The sequence below is a fragment of the Hyperolius riggenbachi genome, chromosome 10, assembly GCF_040937935.1.
Source record: "Hyperolius riggenbachi isolate aHypRig1 chromosome 10, aHypRig1.pri, whole genome shotgun sequence".
Classification (NCBI taxonomy): domain Eukaryota; kingdom Metazoa; phylum Chordata; class Amphibia; order Anura; family Hyperoliidae; genus Hyperolius; species Hyperolius riggenbachi.
The window spans coordinates 249,064,097-249,084,946 of NC_090655.1; the positions used below are offsets into that span (position 1 = coordinate 249,064,097).

Here is a 20,850-nt window from a genome sequence, read left to right on the forward strand (position 1 = left end):
CCCCCCTTATCAATTCACCAGTGCATTAATTACATCTGTTCTTCCCTGTAATAACCCACTGATCACCTGTCAATCACCTGCCAATCACCTATCACCCATCAATCACCCCCTGTCACCCCCTGTCACTGCCACCCATCAATCAGCCCCTAACCTGCCCCTTGCGGGCAATCTGATCACCCACCCACACCATTAGATCGCCCGCAAACCCGCCGTCAGATTACCTCCCAAATGTATCGTTTACATCTGTTATCTTCTCTAAACACCCACTAATTACCCATCAATCACCCCCTATCACCACCTGTCACTGTTACCTATCAGATCAGACCCTAATCTGCCCCTTGCGGGCACCCAATCACCCGCCCACACGCTCAGATTGCCCTCAGACCCCCCCCCCTTATCAATTCGCCAGTGCATTAATTACATCTGTCCTTCCCTGTAATAACCCACTGATCACCTGTCAATCACCTGCCAATCACCTATCACCCATCAATCACCCCCTGTCACTGCCACCCAACAATCAGCCCCTAACCTGCCCCTTGCGGGCAATCTGATCACCCACCCACACCAATAGATCGCCCGCAGATCCGACATCAGATCACCACCCAAGCGCAGTGTTTCCATCTATTCTCTCCTCTAAACACCCACTAATTACCCATCAATCACTCCCTATCACCACCTGTCACTGTTACCTATCAGATCAGACCCTAATCTGCCCCTTGCGGGCACCCAATCGCCCGCCTACACGCTCAGATTGCCCTCAGACCCCCCCTTATCAATTCGCCAGTGCAATATTTACATCTGTTCTCCCCTGTAATAACCCACTGATTACCTGTCAATCACCTATCAATCACCCATCAATCACCCCCTGTCACTGCCACCCATCAATCACCCCCTGTCACTGCCACCCATCAATCACCCCCTGTCACTGCCACCCATCAATCAGCCCCTAACCTGCCCCTTGCGGGCAAACTGATCACCCACCCACACCAATAGATCGCCCGCAGATCCGACATCAGATCACCACCCAAGCGCAGTGTTTCCATCTATTCTCTACCCTAAACACCCACTAATTACCCATCAATCACCCCCTGTCACTGCTACCTATCAGATTAGACCCCTATCTGCCCCTAGGGCACTCAATCACCCGCCCACACCCTCAGAATGACCTCAGACCCCAGCCCTGATCACCTCGCCAGTGCATTGCTTGCATCCATTCCCCCCTCTAATCACACCTTGAGACACCCATCAATCACCTCCTGTCACCCCCTAGCACACCTACCCATCAGATCAGGCCCCAATTTGCCCCGTGTGGGCTCCTGATCACTCGGCCAAACCCTCAGACCCCCTTCCGATCACCTCCCCAGTGCATGGATTGCATCTATTTTCCCCTCTAACCACCCCCTGAGACACCCATCAATCACCTCCTGTCACCCCCCTAGCACTCCTATCCATCAGATCAGGCCTAATACAACCTGTCATCTAAAAGGCCACCCTGCTTATGACCGGTTCCACAAAATTCGCCCCCTCATAGACCACCTGTCATCAAAATTTGCAGATGCTTATACCCCTGAACAGTCATTTTGAGACATTTGGTTTCCAGACTACTCACGGTTTTGGGCCTGTAAAATGCCAGGGCGGTATAGGAACCCCACAAGTGACCCCATTTTAGAAAAAAAAGACACCCCAAGGTATTATGTTAGGTGTATGACGAGTTCATAGAAGATTTAATTTTTTGTCAAAAGTTAGCGGAAATTAATTTTTATTGGTTTTTTTTCACAAAGTGTCATTTTTCACTAACTTGTGACAAAAAATAAAATCTTCTATGAACTCGCCATACACCTAACGGAATACCTTGGGGTGTCTTCTTTCTAAAATGGGGTCACTTGTGGGGTTCCTATACTGCCCTGGCATTTTAGGGGCCCTAAACCGCGAGGAGTAGTCTAGAAAACAAATGCTTCAAAATGACCTGTGAATAGGACGTTGGGCCCCTTAGCGCACCTAGGCTGCAAAAAAGTGTCACACATGTGGTACCGCCGTACTCAGGAAAAGTAGTATAATGTGTTTTGGGGTGTATTTTTACACATACCCATGCTGGGTGGAAGAAATTTCTATGTAAATGGACAATTGTGTGTAAAAAAATCAAACAATTGTCATTTACAGAGATATTTCTCCCACTTAGCATGGGTATGTGTAAAAATACACCCCAAAACGCATTATACTACTTCTCCTAAGTACAGCGGTACCACATGTGTGGCACTTTTTTACACCCTAAGTACGCTAAGGGGCCCAAAGTCCAATGAGTACCTTTAGGATTTCACAGGTCATTTTGCGACATTTGGTTTCAAGACTACTCCTCACGGTTTAGGGCCCCTAAAATGCCAGGGCAGTATAGGAACCCCACAAATGACCCCATTCTAGAAAGAAGACACCCAAAGGTATTCCGTACGGAGTATGGTGAGTTCATAGAAGATTTTATTTTTTGTCACAAGTTAGCGGAAAATGACACTTTGTGAAAAAAAACTATTAAAATCAATTTCCGCTAACTTGTGACAAAAAAATAAAAACTTCTATGAACTCACCATACTCCTAACGGAATACCTTGGGGTGTCTTCTTTCTAAAATGGGGTCATTAGTGGGGTTCCTATACTGCCCTGGCATTTTAGGGGCCCTAAACCGTGAGGAGTAGTCTTGAAACAAAAATGACCTGTGAAATCCTAAAGGTACTCATTGGACTTTGGGCCCCTTAGTGCAGTTAGGGTGCAAAAAAGTGCCACACATGTGGTATCGCCGTACTCGGGAGAAGTAGTACAATGTGTTTTGGGGTGTATTTTTACACATACCCATGCTGGGTGGGAGAAATACCTCTGTAAATGACAATCTTTTGATTTTTTTTACACACAATTGTCCATTTACAGAGGTATTTCTCCCACCCAGCATGGGTATGTGTAAAAATACACCCCAAAACACATTGTACTACTTCTCCCGAGTATGGCGATACCACATGTGTGGCACTTTTTTGCACCCTAACTGCGCTAAAGGGCCCAAAGTCCAATGAGTACCTTTAGGATTTCACAGGTCATTTTGCGACATTTGGTTTCAAGACTACTCCTCACGGTTTAGGGCCCCTAAAATGCCAGGGCAGTATAGGAACCCCACAAATGACCCCATTTTAGAAAGAAGACACCCCAAGGTATTCCGTTAGGAGTATGGTGAGTTCATAGAAGATTTTATTTTTTGTCAAAAGTTAGCGGAAATTGATTTTAATTGTGTTTTTTCACAAAGTGTCATTTTCCGCTAACTTGTGACAAAAAATAAAATCTTCTATGAACTCGCCATACTACTAACGGAATACCTTGGGGTGTCTTCTTTCTAAAATGGGGTCATTTGTGGGGTTCCTATACTGCCCTGGCATTTTAGGGGCCCTAAACCGTGAGGAGTAGTCTTGAAACGAAATTTCTCAAAATGACCTGTGAAATCCTAAAGGTACTCATTGGACTTTGGGCCCTTTAGCGCAGTTAGGGTGCAAAAAAGTGCCACACATGTGGTATCGCCGTACTCAGGAGAAGTAGTATAATGTGTTTTGTGGTGTATTTTTACACATACCCATGCTGAGTGGGAGAAATATCTCTGTAAATGGACAATTGTGTGTAAAAAAAATTAACAAATTGTCATTTACAGAGATATTTCTCCCACCCAGCATGGGTATGTGTAAAAATACACCCCAAAACACATTATACTACTTCTCCTGAGTACGGCAATACCACATGTGTGGCACTTTTTTGCAGCCTAACTGCGCTAAGGGGTCCAAAGTCCAATGAGCACCTTTAGGCTTTACAGGGGTGCTTACAATTTAGCACCCCCCAAAATGTCAGGACAGTAAACACACCCCACAAATGATCCCATTTTGGAAAGTAGACCCTTCAAGGTATTCAGAGAGGGGCATGGTGAGTCCGTGGCAGATTTCATTTTTTTTTGTCGCAAGTTAGAAGAAATGGAAACTTTTTTTTTTTTTTTTTTTCCTCACAAAGTGTCATTTTCCGCTTACTTGTGACAAAAAATAATATCTTCTATGAACTCACTATGCCTCTCAGTGAATACTTTGGGATGTCTTCTTTCCAAAATGGGGTCATTTGCGGGGTATTTATACTATCCTGGAATTCTAGCCCCTCATGAAACATGACAGGGGGTCAGAAAAGTCAGAGATGCTTGAAAATGGGAAAATTCACTTTTGGCACCATAGTTTGTAAACGCTATAACTTTTACCCAAACCAATAAATATACACTGAATGGTTTTTTTTTTATCAAAAACATGTTTGTCCACATTTTTCGCGCTGCATGTATACAGAAATTTTACTTTATTTGAAAACTGTCAGCACAGAAAGTTAAAAAAATAATTTTTTTGCCAAAATTCATGTCTTTTTTGATGAATATAATAAAAAGTAAAAATCGCAGGAGCAATCAAATAGCATCAAAAGAAAGCTTTATTAGTGACAAGAAAAGGAGCCAAAATTCATTTAGGTGGTAGGTTGTATGAGCGAGCAATAAACCGTGAAAGCTGCAGTGGTCTGAATGGAAAAAAAGTGGCCGGTCCTTAAGGGGGGTAAAGCCCTAGGTCCTCAAGTGGTTAAGAAATCATTAGATAGAATATTGGGGAATCTGCACTATGCCATGCTGAATAGTCAGGGTGTGGGAATTGTCATACTGAACAGTCAGGGTGGGAAAAGTTTTATTTATAAAGGAGTTCTTCATCAACAACACTATGGTGCACTAGCCTTGCTGTTCCTTGCTTTAGGATTTAGTTAGGATGTAACAGAGAACTTTAGGAAGTGTCAGTAAGGTTGACCTTAAGATTGTTGAATTTTATTGTTCATTATGAAATTTAAAGTTTTTAGAGAAAAAAAAAATGTTTTCTTAAAATGCTGTTTGTTAGAAGGGTTATTGTCTTTGTTTTTGCTTTTTATTACTTTAAAGAGGACCTAAAGTGTAATTTCCAAAGTGAAAAAGTGCCAGAATGACACGATGACCGTGTTTACATTTTGCTGCGACTGGTGATTTCTGTATTAGGCAGGAGGGAAGCAGCTCTGCAATGCGCCATAGTGCGTCTGTCACTGTGAATGCTGTAGTTGGTAGAACACTTCTTTTTTTTTTTTCTTCACCCCTCCTCTCTATGATTGACCGACTCATTGACACAGGACACACCTCGGCTGCTGTAGGAGCTGCTTCCTGCCCTCCTATGGCACAATCTTCTAGAAGCCTGTGAAGGGCAGAAAACTGCTGTGGCATTTTTTTAGGAGAGGGCGGGGCCAAACAACAAAACCTGTATTTTCTGCCACAAAATGTCAGTTTTTAAACATTTTATTTATTCTACTCTGTTATAACTTTGTGTGCCGACAGTGTGGAATTTATTTTTACACTTTAGGTCTGATTCAATTCATGTATTATTTACGTCTGTATTATTTTACTTTGTTGGTTTTTTTATGTGTAAAAAATAAATACTGTAAAAAAAAAAAACAATCAAGTTTTTTTTTTTGTTTGAATTTTGTCATTGCTTTGGTGACTCCTCTGGGGAATAAGACCGCCAATCATCTCGAGGAGTCCGCGGTGCTCATGATTGGTGGTCCCAAGCTATCAAGCTCTGCCCCTTCCTGTGTGTCTCATTATACAGGGTGGGCCATTTATATGGATACACCTTAATAAAATGGGAATGGTTGGTGATATTAACTTCCTGTTTGTGGCACATTAGTATATGTGATGGGGAAAACTTTTCAAGATGGGTGGTGACCATGGTGGTCATTTTGAAGTCGGCCATTTTTAATCCAACTTTTGTTTTTTCAATAGGAAGAGGGTCATGTGACACATTAAACTTATTGAGAATTTCACAAGAACAACAACGGCCTGCTTGGTGTTAACATAACTTTATTCTTTCATGAGTTATATACAAGTTTCTCTTTGTTTACAGCCATTGACGTGTCGCCAAGGTTAACACATGAGGAGCGGATATAAATTGTGTTGATGTCTGGTGAACGCAGTAACAGGATCGTTGCAGCAGATTTCAATGCAAGACACCCTACGAGACCACCCATCTCCCATGCTACAGTTAGCAAACTGCTTGCTAATTTTCATGGTTCAGCTGAGGGAGGGTCAATGCACCTGTAACATGTAGTGTGTTCAGTTGCTCATTTAATTACAAACGCAAGTTTGAAGCCTGTAGAGTGCCTTTTTTTTTACATATTGAAGTTTACTGTATAGTTGGCGTGGTGTACCTGCTGGAGAAGAGCACCAGCAAGAGCTACCTAACTTAGGTGGAGCATGTGTTCAAGGTCCAAGGTGTTCTTTGAGCACTATGTACTGACCTAGTATCTGGAAAAACCTTCTAAACAATAAAGAGAGGCGAGTCCAAAGTCTCTATAAACTTAAAGTGGGAGGTCACACGAATTATAAACTCGTCAAAAAATAATTAAAAGAAACTAATCAATTCTAAATTGATTAAAATGTATATAAATCATCCCCCTGCCAATAAATATATATTCCACATTCAGGAGTATGTACCTGTTTGATGCTGCAGTCCCTTAGTGCCCTATGCCGAGGAGAAGGAAGCAGATTTTTTTTACTATTGCAAGTTTTATGCATTTTTCCTGCTTTTGAAATTTTGGTGCAACTGTGATTTTGAAGCGCAAGATGGTTGCTCAACCAGGATGGATATAAAGAAAAGTATTTACCACTGTACCAGGCTTCAGAAACAAGGTGTTACAGGTACAGTACATTTATTGTGAGGGTGAAAATGTTTTCTTAATTCATTATATAGAGTGTTAAGTGTACCCGAAGTGACATGATGAAAACTTGAGTTAACTGTGTAAAAGAGCTTTGTTGACAGCTTGTGATTTCAGTCTGGTTTCCTGAAAGTTAAATAGAAGCAAAAACAGCTGAGAAACATAAGGATTATAATGAGGTTTTACTGCAGGAAAGTTTAAATGGTTTTTAGTTCTGTATCCTTTTCAGCTAAACAAAGCAGAGTGTGGATTCCAAACAGCAGCTGTGACAGTTTGATGCGATCTCAAAAATAAAGGTATTAAACTGAAAATAAAAATATGAAACTTTTCTGTACTACTAATCTTCTATTTATATCCATACATCACATAGAATTCATTATCTCGTAAGTAGTGATGGTCAAACATCCCGATTTCACGTTCGCAAACGCCTCTGAATAATCGCAAGCCCCATTGACTTTAATGGCAGGGCAAACTTCTGAAACGTTCAGGCCATCTCTGAAGCCACAATTTCTCAGTGGCATGGCGGATAGGAATCAACGGCGAAATGTCCTGCAAGAATTACATATCTTAAACAGCGGCTTTTTTTTCCATGCGTAAATGCCCAAACTAGTAGGAATAAATGCCATTCTGTGATACTGACTGCTGTGTGCTTGGTGACTTTGCTTGTCTGTTGTGTCCCTCCAGCTGCAATGAATGTCCGATAACTAATGAGATGAGACTCCTCCAGGCTAACTAGCTACCCGACCATTCAGCCACGTGAAATTGAGCAATGAACAATGTACATAAGAGGTCTGTGATGCTCTTCGCCTTAGATGTCCAGGGCTGCCTGTGCGCTACACTAAACGGATTAATGCAGCATGAGTCTCCCCTCTGGCTAAAGGTGCTGGTAGCCCTTTGGACCTAAGTGGAAGCAACCCTGCAGACTGTGTAAAATGACATAGGCCTCGATTCATAAAGCATTACCTCATGCGGTAATGCTGAAAACAGCAGACTTTACCGACCACTTAGCAAAATGTCAATTCGTAAAGGCTGTTGCCGCATGAAAAGCTGACATTACCGACCAGGGAGATAAATTACCGACTTGGCTGCAGTTACCGACAACACATGTCAGCAGAAAGCCTGGCGGTAGTTACCGACACTTCTGGTGAGGTCTTAACAAGTTACCGACAGCTCTGATTAATGCAAAGTGCAGAGAGCCGAAGTCTGTTTGATTCATCTGTGGAGAGAGCCAGATAGCCCTCTGTGTGAATCATTTCGGCAGGCAGGGAAAGACTGTGTGACTCATCTGTCTGAGTCATCAGTGGAAAGAGCGGTCTGTGTGAGTAATTTCAGCAGGCAGGGAAAGACTGTGTGACTCATCTGTCTGAGTCATCAGTGGAAAGAGCCGTCTGTGTGAGTAATTTCAGCAGGCAGGGAAAGACTGTGTGACTCATCTGTCTGAGTCATCAGTGGAGAGAGCGGGCTGTGTGAGTCATTTCTGCAGGGCAAAGAGAGAATCGAGACTCTACTCTACCGCTCAATGGGCTGCGGTAATTTACCGACCTCCAAGGGCAGCTGGGGAAATCTTTATGCATTAGCACACAAACTGGGAAAATACCGAGTGCGGTATTTTCCCGCCAAGATTTTTTTTATCGCACTGCTGTTTATGAATCGAGGCCATAGTGCACTTTTTCCCTATTATTTTTTTATGCTTTTTTTTTTTTCTTTTTCTGAACTCCCCCATGCTAACTACCGTGTTAGTGTATTTTCTGGGGGGGGGAGGGGTAGGTAGACGCTATATTAGTGTATGGTGAGGTGTGTAGTCTCGTACCGCACCTCCCCTTTGGCTGCATCCTCCTCCATTCCCTGTAACTGATCTGTATGCTGGGTCAGCCCTGTCACCGCACTCCCCTCTTGTGGATGTGTCGTGCTGATGCATCCCCAGCGCACATTGATTGTGATGAAAGGGAAGTGTAGTAGATGCAGCAAGGAAGGAGAGGAGAACGCACATTCATAGAAACAATGCTTTATTCCAAACAGTAAAAAATACAAGCTACAGTACCGTTACAAGTGGAGGTGAGGTACAGGCAGATAATTGACCCCCTATATTCCTATACCTCACCTCCATCTCTAATGGTACTTTAGCCTGTATTTTTTATTGTTTGGAATAAAGCACCTTCTTGCATAGATGTGCGATCTCCTCTCGTCCCTTGCTGCATCTATTGCCATCCATAACTTGGATCCCAGCACTCCACGGCTTTTATGTCACGGCCCTGTGCACTGATTTCTTCCTGATCATTCGAGAGGAGAGCGCGGTCACAGAACTGACCCAGAACACCTTGAAAAGGAAGCTGGAGCAATTACAGGGAACGGAGGGGGATGCAGCCACAAGGGAGGTGCGGTAAGAGACCACTCCCCATAGCATCTACCCCTCCCCAGAGAGTAAAGTCTCAGCCAGCAGCACTTAGGATAGGAAGCTCAGACCTGAACAACTCAGCCTGTGTGCGCAGCCTGGGAGTACTGACTGATGGGGAAGTAAGCTTCAGAAATCTAATAGCTGTTGTGAAACATTCCTTATTTCACCTAAGGAACACAGCAAGGATTAAACACCTCATACCTCCAGGGGATCTTCCAACCATGGTTCAGGCCTTCATCACATCACGGCTGGACTATTGCAATGTCCTCTGTGCAGGCTTTCCAATCAGAGGCCTACACCATCTGCAATTAGTACAGAATGCTGCTGCAAGGCTGTTAACAAACCATATCTGCCATTGCCACATAACACCAACCCCTCGCTCACTCCACTGGCTACTGATAAAATGGAGAATTCTGTTTAAGGTTGGATTTTGGAAATTGAAACCCTTGCACAATCTGGGCCCTGGATACCTGAAGGACTATATCACAATGGTACATGCTGGGCTGGCTTCAGCATGTAGCATTGTAGTGTGTTGTGTTGGCGGTATAATGGTTAGGATAGCAGCCTACCGAGCACTGGACCTGGGTTCGATTCCCAGCCAATGTGAGTTGGCTTTTGACATGCTACAAATCCTTAAGCAAGCTCATTTTTCTCTTGGATATATCATAATGGTACATGCTAGGCTGGCTTCAGAATGTAGTATTGTAGTGTGTTGTGTTGGTGGTATAATGGTTAGGATAGCAGCCTACAGAGCAGTATGTCCTATGGGAGAAAAGTGCTTTACAAATGTTATTGTGTATGGTGTACACCTCCAGAACCGTTGAAATGTAATGATGTGTCAGTTTATCAATAATACAAGCTGACACATCATTGCATTCCAGCGGTTCTGGAGGTGTGTTTAGCTTTCAGGGACAACAAAGGATTTGTATATTCAGCAGTGATGCATTGTGGGACACCTTCGAGCTCTCTTCATCCTGAATAATCACAAATACCTTCTGTTTTACGTAGCATTTTAGTAAGGCTTTATGATTTCTTTCAGCCCCTTACACACTCCTAGGAGTTCTGGTTCACCATGAGCTCGCTGGGCAATCTGTAACTCCGGGACAGACTGTGTCATTTAGCAGAGACAAAACAATTATCTTTAAATAGATATGTGAGAACTGAGAAGCTGTGTATTGTTTCTATTTTTTTTATCTCTAAAAATGCATAGGACATAAAATAACTACTAGAAAGATCAGCAACCAGAAAAAAAAAAGTTATTTCAGAATCAGAATCATTTTATTCACTAAGTACAACAGGAGTCATACTCAGAATTATTTGTGGTACACATGGCATAGGCAAACTACATAAGACAGGCAAAACAGATGTGCATGACAGACATTTACAGGTGTGCTGTGGTACATATAACAATTACATTTCTAGGAAGTCATTGTGGCCTACAAAAATACAGAAGTTAAAGACAGTTTAGATTCCGACCGAGGTGGTAGCGGCTGGGAGATTATGCTCAGCTAATCGGGGTCCCCCACTAGTTTAGATGAAGAACTGCTTGTGGGAAGAAGGCGTTTCTGCACCTGGTAGTTTTGGATGGGATAGTTCTATAGCGGCGACCCGACGGGAGAAGCTCAAAGTACCTGCTGCCAGGGTGGGAGGGGTCGCGAGAGATCCTGGTGGCCCTCGATTTCATCCTAGCAGAGTGGAGGAGATCAAGAGGTGGCAGTGGAGAAGATCCGATGATCTTCTCTGCATCATTTATAACCCTCTGCAGTTTATACCTGTCGCTGGCCGTCGCACCAGCATACCAGACAATGACTGAGGAGCAGAGGATTGATTCAATGGTTGCGGTGTAGAAGCTTCTCAGCAGCTCCTGCGGCATGCCAAATTTTTTAAGTTGGTGCAGGAAGAACAGTCTCTGCTGTGATTTTTTTTTTTTCTGAATTTTGGTGGTGTTCTGCCCCATTTCAGGTCATTTGTGAGGGTTGTACCAAGGAACAGAACCGATGGTAGTCTAGAGGCCTCGGATTCGCCTATGACGACTGGTGGGAGAGGAGGGGGGTGCCTCCTGAGGTCTACTATCAGTTCAACTGTCTTTGCAGCGTTAAGTACTAGGTTGCTATCCTTGCACCAGTTGCAGATTCGCTCCACTTTGCTGCGGTACTCTTGCTCTCCATTGCTGCCGATTAGACCTATGATGGTGGTGTCGTCTGCAAATTTGATGACCTTCACAGAGCCCGCAGTTGAGGTGCAGTTGTTGGTGTATAAGGAGAACAGGAGTGGGGACAGTACACATCCTTGCGGGGCTCCAGTGTTGGTGGTTCTCACGCTGGAGGAGTAGCTGCCCAGCTTGACCTGTTGCGTTCTTTCCGACAGGAAGTCCTTGACCCACCCGCGGAGAGTGGGTTCAACTCCGAGCTGAGTCAGGTTGACAAGCAGGATGTCAGGGCAGATCGTGTTGAATGCTGGGCTAAAATCCAAGAACAGGATCCTTGCGTAGGAGCTGGGACTGTCCAGGTGCTCTGTGATGTATGCCAGGCTAACATTTATAGCGTCCTCAACAGACCTGTTTGCCCTATATGCAAATTGATGCGGGTCAAGGAGGGCGTTTGTGGAGCTCTTAAAGGACTTACGAGGCCAAAATCGTTAAAGTCAAGTACCTGGAAGATGTTTAAATGCACAGAGGACGCCGTCCGCGCCCTCCGTGCAGTTCCGTCGGGTCCTCTTCCTGAAAGCGCCCCCTATGCCGATTGCGACCCCACAGGCCGGGTCGGGCTCTCATGCCGCTCCTAATATGGCCGCCGGAGCTGGCCGCGGCTGTGGTTCGGAGGGGTTAGCCCTAGAGCTGCGCAGCCGCACTCGGGGCAAAGCGGACTGCGCAGCCGCGGCCAGCTCCGGCGGCCATATTAGGAGCGGCATGAGAGCCCGACCTGGCCTGTGGGGTCGCAATCGACACGGGGGGCGCTTTCAGGAAGGGTACCTGGCGGAACTGCACGGAGGGTGCGGACGGCGTCCTCCGTGCATTTAAACATCTTCCAGGTACTTGACTTTATTAACGATTTTGGCCTCGTAAATCCTTTAAGGTTGGCAAGGACCAGTCTCTCAAGGATTTTAATGATGTGTGAGGTTAGGGCCACGGGTCTGAAGTTGTTGAGATCCGTGCTGCCTGATTTTTTTGGGAACCGGTATAATTGTGGACCTCTTGAAGCAGGAGGGGACTACACCTTCTGATAGTGACCACCTGAGCACAGGGGATAGCTTGTCTGCACAGGTTCTTAGGCAGATCGATGACACGCCGTCCGGACCTGAGGCCTTCCTGGGGTTCAGCTTGTCCACTATAAAGCATATATACACATCAGTAACGTGGCATAGGTAGGGATAAAGCCACTGCTGATATAATAGGGATATAGAAAAAATGTCAAAACTGCTTTATTCCCTTAAGGCCCTTTTACACTTAATGCATTGCTGAGCATTGGATTTTGATTTTTTTTTCTCCATAGAAGTGCATTGTGAAAGAGCTTCAGTTTTTAGCGTATAGTGTGAAAGAGGCCATAGGGATACATGGACACTGGACGGCACATCAGTAGTCCTATCAGTTACAATTTACAGCAACTGATACTGGCCTCAATTCACTAAGATCATGCTGGAGATAATAAGGCAAGAGATAACTTACCTCCACACAGTGAGAGGGTTATTTTATCTCTTCATTCCTTAAGTTACCTCCTCTGTAGTTATTTTCACATGCAGTTAATAAACAGCCCGTCTAACTCTGGAGTTATTTTAAGGATTGAAGAGTTAACTTAAAGACAGAAGAGTTAACTTTAGGTTTGCTTGAGGAAAAATGTTTCCAGAATACTACATGCCTTATCACCATGGTGATAACTCTAGAAGAGTTATTAAAGACAGGAGATAAGCTTAGTGAATTGAGGCCATAGTGTAAAATGACCTAAGGGGAAATAAGTAATGATATTTATTTATTTATTTTTTAACAACTGTTATGGCGCCTGAGTAGGACACCTCGGCACACAGGGCTCCGGCTCTTCTGGCTCTTTCCTCCCTTTCCCTTGGTGTCTCACCTGCGCCGGGAGGTCAGAGATGTCCCCTCTGCTCTCCTCATCCTGGGGAGTTTGGGCACGCTGCGCTCCGGAACCTGGATCGCCAGGACCATCGATGCAATGGACAGCACATGGGGCCGCTCCATCGCCGGAGGTCAGACGCTAGTGCAGCCGCTCTGAGTTGTCGCTGCTGACTGCTGCCGGGGAACAGGCCACCTCGCCCCACTGCCAGCCGGGGCACGTTTGCGGCTCTTCTCCCACTACCAACAGTCAGGTGTCCACCACGTGGGTGGCCACACCGCTGCTGCCGGGGGAACCAAGAGACGCCGCCCGCTTTTGAGGGGATGGGGACTGTGCTGCACCACCGCGGATCCTGTCCTGCCCCAGTCTGAGCCTGTGCGCTCTGTGACGGGGGGAGATGCTGCTGCGGATGGAGGGAGCTGGGACGTTCTCCGGGTCTGCCTTGATGCTTGCTGCGGGGCCTCTGCCCATCCCCACCGACGATGGTCCGCTCTCCCGGGCCCAGGGGTGACCTCCGGGCACTGCTGGCTGCTCCAACACCCGCTGCACTGCCACATATCTCTGCTCGGCCACCCACGTGGAGGAGATCCCCAGTGCGAGAGTGGCTCTGCTGGCCACTCCAGAGGCAGTCTCCGCCGACTCCAGCCTGGTAAGCCACCCACGTGGAGGAGCTCCTCTCCTCTGAGCTCTCCCGCAGGCCAGACCTCCCTTGATGAGGCCACTGCCAAGAAGATCACCCCCACATCCAGCCCTCAATTTGCGGCCATATCTGATCACCCCACCAGGTCCCCTCTGCCTGCAACCATCATCTAATGGACTCTGGACCTGACCAGCCCAGACCGGGCACCAAGCCTTTTCCTTTACACTCTTTTACTTTACACAGCTCTTTCAGTTTCTTTCTCTCTACTTTCGCGGACAAATCGGTGCACCTGTCTTGTTGGGAGCGTGTCGCTGTGTAGCGTCCAGTGCCGAAAATGGCAGCGCTCATATCAGCTCTCAGGCTGCTCCTCCAGTCCCACTCTTTTCTGTCCCTGCTATCAATGTATGCTTTGCTGTGTTTGTATTTACGTTAAATGTACGTGTGTGCTGAAATGCTCTGTTTTGCTTTTTATTTTTGCTTTTATATTTTATACGTATGACCCATGCTTGACTGCATGTGATGCTGCACTCTGCTTAATTGTACGCAAAAGCTGTAATGTTTTTTTTTTTCTTTTCTTTTTTTTGTCCTATGTATGCTTGTCCTATGTATGTGCCATGCTTAACTGTATGCTATTTCTTGTCTCTTCACCAACGACCCTGTATGTGCCAAAACCAATTCCGGGTACGATCCACCGGTTGTACTTGGCGATAATAAATTCTGATTCTGATTCTGATATGGGTAATCGCATATAATAGGGGAACATACAGCATGAATGATGGTTGCAGTTCCCACATTCTCCACAAGATGGCAATGACGCTCTATACTGAGTGGAACGCAAAGTCAGGAAGTGGTGAAACGCACAGACAATAGGAGGTGGAGGCAAAAGACATGAAATTTAGGGTTAGAGGTGAGGTGGGAGGAAGTAGAGAGGAGACATTGCTGGGACTGGCAGTACAAGAGGTAATATTGTTATTCTATATTGTATATTATCACCCTCTCCCCCATTAGTAGCAGCTGTCACTGCACACATGTGGGCTAACAGACACACAGATTTATCTGAATCATTTATATTACATATAGTTGTGTTATATATCACAGGGGCAAATACAGAAACTGCAGCCACACCAGTCTCTGCACCAGAGGAGCTTACAGTCTAATCTTCTCACCACAGTCCCACTCTATTATTAATATTATACATTTATATAGCTCTGACATATTCCACAGCGCTGTACAGAGATCACTGATCCATTCCCATCAGTCTCTGCACCAAAGAAGCTTACACTCTAATGTCCTTGCCACAGTCACAATATTATCATTATACATTTTTATAGCTTTGACATATTTCACGATCTGTACAGAGCTCACTGATCCATTCCCATCAGTCTCTGCAGCAGAGGAGCTTACACTCTAATGTGCTTGATGAGAAGCTGCATACACACGGCAATGGGCTTAGTCCCCTTGGCCTTCTCAATTGATCAGTGTATATCGTGAATAATGTGGCACAGATGGAATCCCCCCAGATCTCTCCTGGCACCGTTGGATGGATTTGATCTCCTGTAGACCCCCTCTGTAATCTCTGGGCAGGCCACAAAAACCCTCGCCTCATTCAGTCAGGGGGCAAGTTCAAGGCTGCTGGACATGTGGTAGGGACACAGGAGACCTGCAAGCTTTCTGGGGGCCAAGAAGAGCACCACTGGAGATGTAGCTGTAGAAGATATCTGGGGGGGAGTAAGGAGTCTGCTGGATGTGTAGGGTGGAACAAGAAACAGATTTTATCAGAGGGCAGGAGACAAAATGTAAAAAAAGGGGGGGGGACCTGCGGGGTTCCTTGTGGGCTGATGGGCATGCAGGAGTGTAAAGATGACCAAATTTCCTGGAGAGGGGAGTTTACCACTGGATATGTAGGTGGGCTCATGGGAAAGTTCTTTATCTTTGCGAGATGGTGTGGGGGGGGGCACATGATACTAAAACTGAAATACGCGGAAGCAGAGGGGGTTGTGGGCAGTGATCAAAAGTTGGGATGCCAGCTGTGTGTGACCCTGCCCACTGTAGGCCATGCCTTCATACCATTCATGGTCAGCCCTGTCTTCATGGTAATTTGTGAAGTTGGTTAGCTCCTGTGCGCTTTCATTTGGACTTTAGTTGATGCACACTGAGCCTGACTTACACTGACAGTGAGAAAAAAAAACAGGGAAAAATGTAGGAAATGGCCAGAGCAACCAATCAAAAACTTTATTTAGCAGTTCTTGGCAGTAACTTGTGCTCTACTTTTGTTTGCATCAGGCTTGATCAGTTTTCCCCAACTGACTTTTCTTGGCGTAGGCATTTATCCTGTAGTTCCTCAGGCGCTCTGACTTCATGCTGCTGTCTCCAAAGACACTTATTTACCTGAGGAAGCGGGTGAATCCTGCAAAATTCATTGGGCTCTTTTCAGAAAACTTCTTATACATTATTTATCACACCTAATTGATAAAAAATAACCAGCGTATTTTCAAGAAAAGTAATCACTTAGTTGTTCCTGATTAACTTCAATATTACTTTTCTTACCTTAATTATATTATAGTTTTGCTCTTTGTGAGCTTAAAAGGTAACATAGATAAAGTGAAAATAGGTGAAAAAGCTTTGTGAAGAATGCCCATTGTGCTTTATTGGTGTCCAATAAACATTTCTTAACCTCCATACTGAGGTAAGCCTGTTCTTATTATGTATTGTAGTTCTGGTATATTATTTCCAGCAATATTATTTAGCAACCTTGACTAAAAGATAACTAAAAATGCAAATATCTGGGCACAAAGCACAGAAGAGTGCGGTGTTAGAGCTTAACACTAAACTAAATAACTGGAATTCCAAAGGACCATGCAGTATATCATGCAGACTGATAATTGTTAAGCAAGTTAACATCAGCCCAAAAAGTATTTTAAGATCATAGAAGATGTTTGATTATAAAAGAAGTTGTAAACAAAAAAAGGTTAAAATTGTGCTACTGAAATAGAGGTGGGACATTTCCTAGCAGCAGGAAGGGGTGTGTCTAGATAGATAGTGACTGTGTTATCATGTCTCTATCCTGACACCTTGTCCTATGATATTTCTTTATATAAGAGTTGGAAGAATTTAGACGGACACAAGGACCTCTACAAGGACACCATGATGGAGAATCAGCCGCCCCTCACATCACTGGGTAAGTAAGAGGACATTTTCATTTTTTGTACAGGAGAGAGCAGTACAGAGGGTCCACCTATATCCCCCATCATCTGATAATCACATAGAGACAATGTATTCAGTCAGTGTGTGTGTTTCCCACAGATGGATCTAGAAAAAGAAACCTGCCAGAAAGACGTACAGGTCCTCTTTATTCCCGACATTGTGCTCAAAAAGATCGCAACATAGCCTCAGATGGCAAGGTAGGTATTCAGGTTGTAAAACAGAAAGGTGACACCAAACTGTATGACATTGTGTTATTGTGTTTAGGGTTGGTGTACTGTAGAAGTAATTTTATATCATTTTTGCGAGCAGGCTGAAGAACGGAGAGATTTGAAAACTGGGGTTAAAAAAGAGGAAGAGACGTCTGTGACGGGTGATCAGCAGTCTATGGAGGAGGTTGAAATGAAGAAGACAGTGAAAAAAGAAGAGGAGACAAATGTGAGGAGTAATCAACATTCTACGGAGAAGGACGGAATTATGAAGATAATAAAACAGGAGGAAGAAGAGATATCTGTGACAGCTGATCAGCAGTCTGTGGAAGATGATGAAATGATGATGGTGACAATTAAAGAGGAAGAAGAAGAGACATATGTGAGGAACAATTCGCTGTCTATGAAGGAGGGTGACATGATGAAGACAGCTGGAGAGGATGAATATTCTCTGAATATCTGTGCAGGTAGGCAAGATTGAAGAAGTGCAGAAATGAATCACAATGAGATTGCCATAAGTAGATTGGTATACCAATAAGCTTGCACATCTAGCATGCCAATAAATTGGATGACAGTATCATACACTAGAAGAACCATCTCCAATGCTTTCCAGAATGATATAATTTTTAGTATACACAACAAAGGTACGCAGTGGCAATAACTCAGTATAACAAACCCCCCCCCCCCCCCCCTCATTTATTCGCACAAATGAGTAGGAAATGCTGTACACCATATGAAAGGTCCATCTCCATTCCTCAGTATAACATCATAGTACCAACAAATGAGGAGGAGATACTGTACACCATATGAAAGACCCATCTCCATTCCTCAGTATAACATCATAGTACCAACAAATGAGGAGATACTGTACACCATATGGAAAGCCCATCTCCATTCCTCAGTATGACATCATAGTACCAACAAATGAGGAGAAGATACTGTACACCATATGAAAGGTCCATCTCCATTCCTCAGTATAACATCATAGTACCAACAAATGAGGAGATACTGTACACCATATGAAAGGGCCATCTCCATTCCTCAGTATGACATCATAGTACCAACAAATGAGGAGAAGATACTGTACACCATATGGAAAGCCCATCTCCATTCCTCAGTATAACATCATAGTACCAACAAATGAGGAGGAGATACTGTACACCATATGAAAGGCCCATCTCCATTCCTCAGTATAACATCATAGCACCAACAAATGAGGAGGAGATACTGTACACCATATGAAAGGCCTATCTCCATTCCTCAGTATAACATCATAGTACCAACAAATGAGGAGGAGATAATGTACACCATATGGAAGGCCCATCTCCATTCCTCAGTATAACATCATAGTACCAACAAATGAGGAGGAGATACTGTACACCATATGAAAGACTCATCTCCATTCCTTAGTATAACATCATAGTACCAACAAATGAGGAGGAGATAATGTACACCATATGGAAGGCCCATCTCCATTCCTCAGTATAACATCATAGTACCAACAAATGAGGAGGAGATCCTGTACACCATATGAAAGGCCCATCTCCATTCCTCAGTATAACATCATAATACCAACAAATGAGGAGGAGATATTGTACACCATATGAAAGGCCCATTTCCATTCCTCAGTATAACATCATAGCACCAACAAATGAGTAGGAGATACTGTACACCATATGGAAGGCCCATCTCCATTCCTCAGTATAACATCATAATACCAACAAATGGGGAGGAGATACTGTACACCATATGAAAGGCCCATTTTCATTCCTCAGTATAACATCATAGCACCAACAAATGAGGAGGAGATACTGTACACCATATGAAAGGCCCATCTCCATTCCTCAGTATAACATCATAGCACCAACAAATGAGGAGGAGATACTGTACAGTGGGATCCCCAACCTGTGTTCCGCGGCCCACTGCTGGTCCTTGGGACGTTCGCAGTTGGGCCGCGGGACTGTCCTCTTGCTCCTCCGCGGCCGCCGCTGCTATTACCTAAGCCGGTGGCCGCTTCCTATATTCCCCTCTCCTCAGTCTCCTGCCCAGCGTGTAAGTGATTCACAGCAGCGCGGGGACGCTACAGGAAGCAGGAGAGAGAGAGAGCGGTTCCCATGGTAACGGCGATACACATCGCTGCTACAGGAAGCTGCGCTCTTTCCTGCTTCCTGTAACGTCATCACACAGCAGCGCGGGGAGTGCTGCTGTGAATCGCTTACACGCCGGGCAGGTGACTGAGGAGAGGGGAATATAGAGGAAGTGGCCGACGAATAAGGTAATAGCAGCGGCGGCCGCGGGGGGCACTACCTACCCATACTGGGGAGCTGTACTGGGAACTACCTACCTATACTGGACACTATACTACGACACTACCTACCCATACAGGGCACTATACTAGCTATACTGGGGCACTACCTACCCATACTGGGCACTTTACTAGCTATACTGGGCACTATACTAGCTATATACTGGGCACTTTACTAGCTATACTGGGGCACTACCTACCCATACTGGGCACTATGCTATATTCTGGGCACTATACTAGCTATACTGGACACTATACTAGCTATACTGGGCACTATACTGGGGCACTACCTACCTATACTGGGCACTATACTACCTATACTGGGTACTACCTACCCATACTGGGCACTATACTGGGCACTTTACTAGCTATACTGGGGCACTACCTACCCATACTGGGCACTATACTAGGTACACTGGGCACTATACTAGCTATACTGGGCACTTTACTAGCTATTCTGGGGCACCCCCTACCCATACTGGGCACTATACTAACTATACTGGGGCACTTTACTAGCTATACTGGGGCACTACCTACCCATACTGGGCACTATACTAGCTATACTGGGGCACTATGCTAGCTATACTGGGGTAACTATACTAGCTACACTGGGACAACTAAACTCTCTATACTGGGGCAACTATGCTAGCTATGCCGCTGCACCCCAGCCCTCCCACCACTGCCCCCTACTGTACACCATATGAAAGGTTCATCTCCATTCCTCAGTATAACATCATAGCACCAACAAATGAGGAGGAGATACTGTACACCATATGAAAGACCCATCTCCATTCGTCAGTATAACATCATAGTGCCAACAAATGAGGAGAGGATACTGTACACCATATGAAAGGCCCATCTCCATTCCTCAGTATAACATCATAGTACCAACAAATGAGGAGGAGATACTGTACACCATATGAAAGGTTTCTTTTCCATTCCTCAATATAACATCATAGTACCAACAAATGAGGAGATACTGTACATCATATGAAAGGTCCATCTCCATTCCTCCGTATAACATCATAGTACCAACAAATGAGGAGGAGATACTGTACACCATATGAAAGGCCCATCTCCATTCCTCAGTATAACATCATAGTACCAACAAATGAGGAGGAGATACTGTACACCATATGAAAGGCCCATCTCTATTCCTCAGTATAACATCATAGTACCAACAAATGAGGAGGAGATACTGTACACCATATGAAAGGTTCATCTCCATTCCTCAGTATAACATCATAGTACCAACAAATGAGG

General features: G+C 44.7%; 1 protein-coding gene across 1 annotated transcript in view; it reads left to right on the forward strand.

The window, feature by feature from the left end:
* The window catches only part of LOC137537065 (uncharacterized), a 338,736-nt gene that overhangs the window by 88,314 nt on the left and 229,572 nt on the right, over positions 1 to 20,850 (forward strand). Inside the window, exons 15-17 of the mRNA XM_068259210.1 lie at positions 16,974 to 17,050; positions 17,176 to 17,273; positions 17,386 to 17,749. Of these exons, the coding sequence (XP_068115311.1) occupies positions 16,974 to 17,050; positions 17,176 to 17,273; positions 17,386 to 17,749 (539 nt within the window). The remainder of the gene's footprint in view (positions 1 to 16,973; positions 17,051 to 17,175; positions 17,274 to 17,385; positions 17,750 to 20,850) is intronic.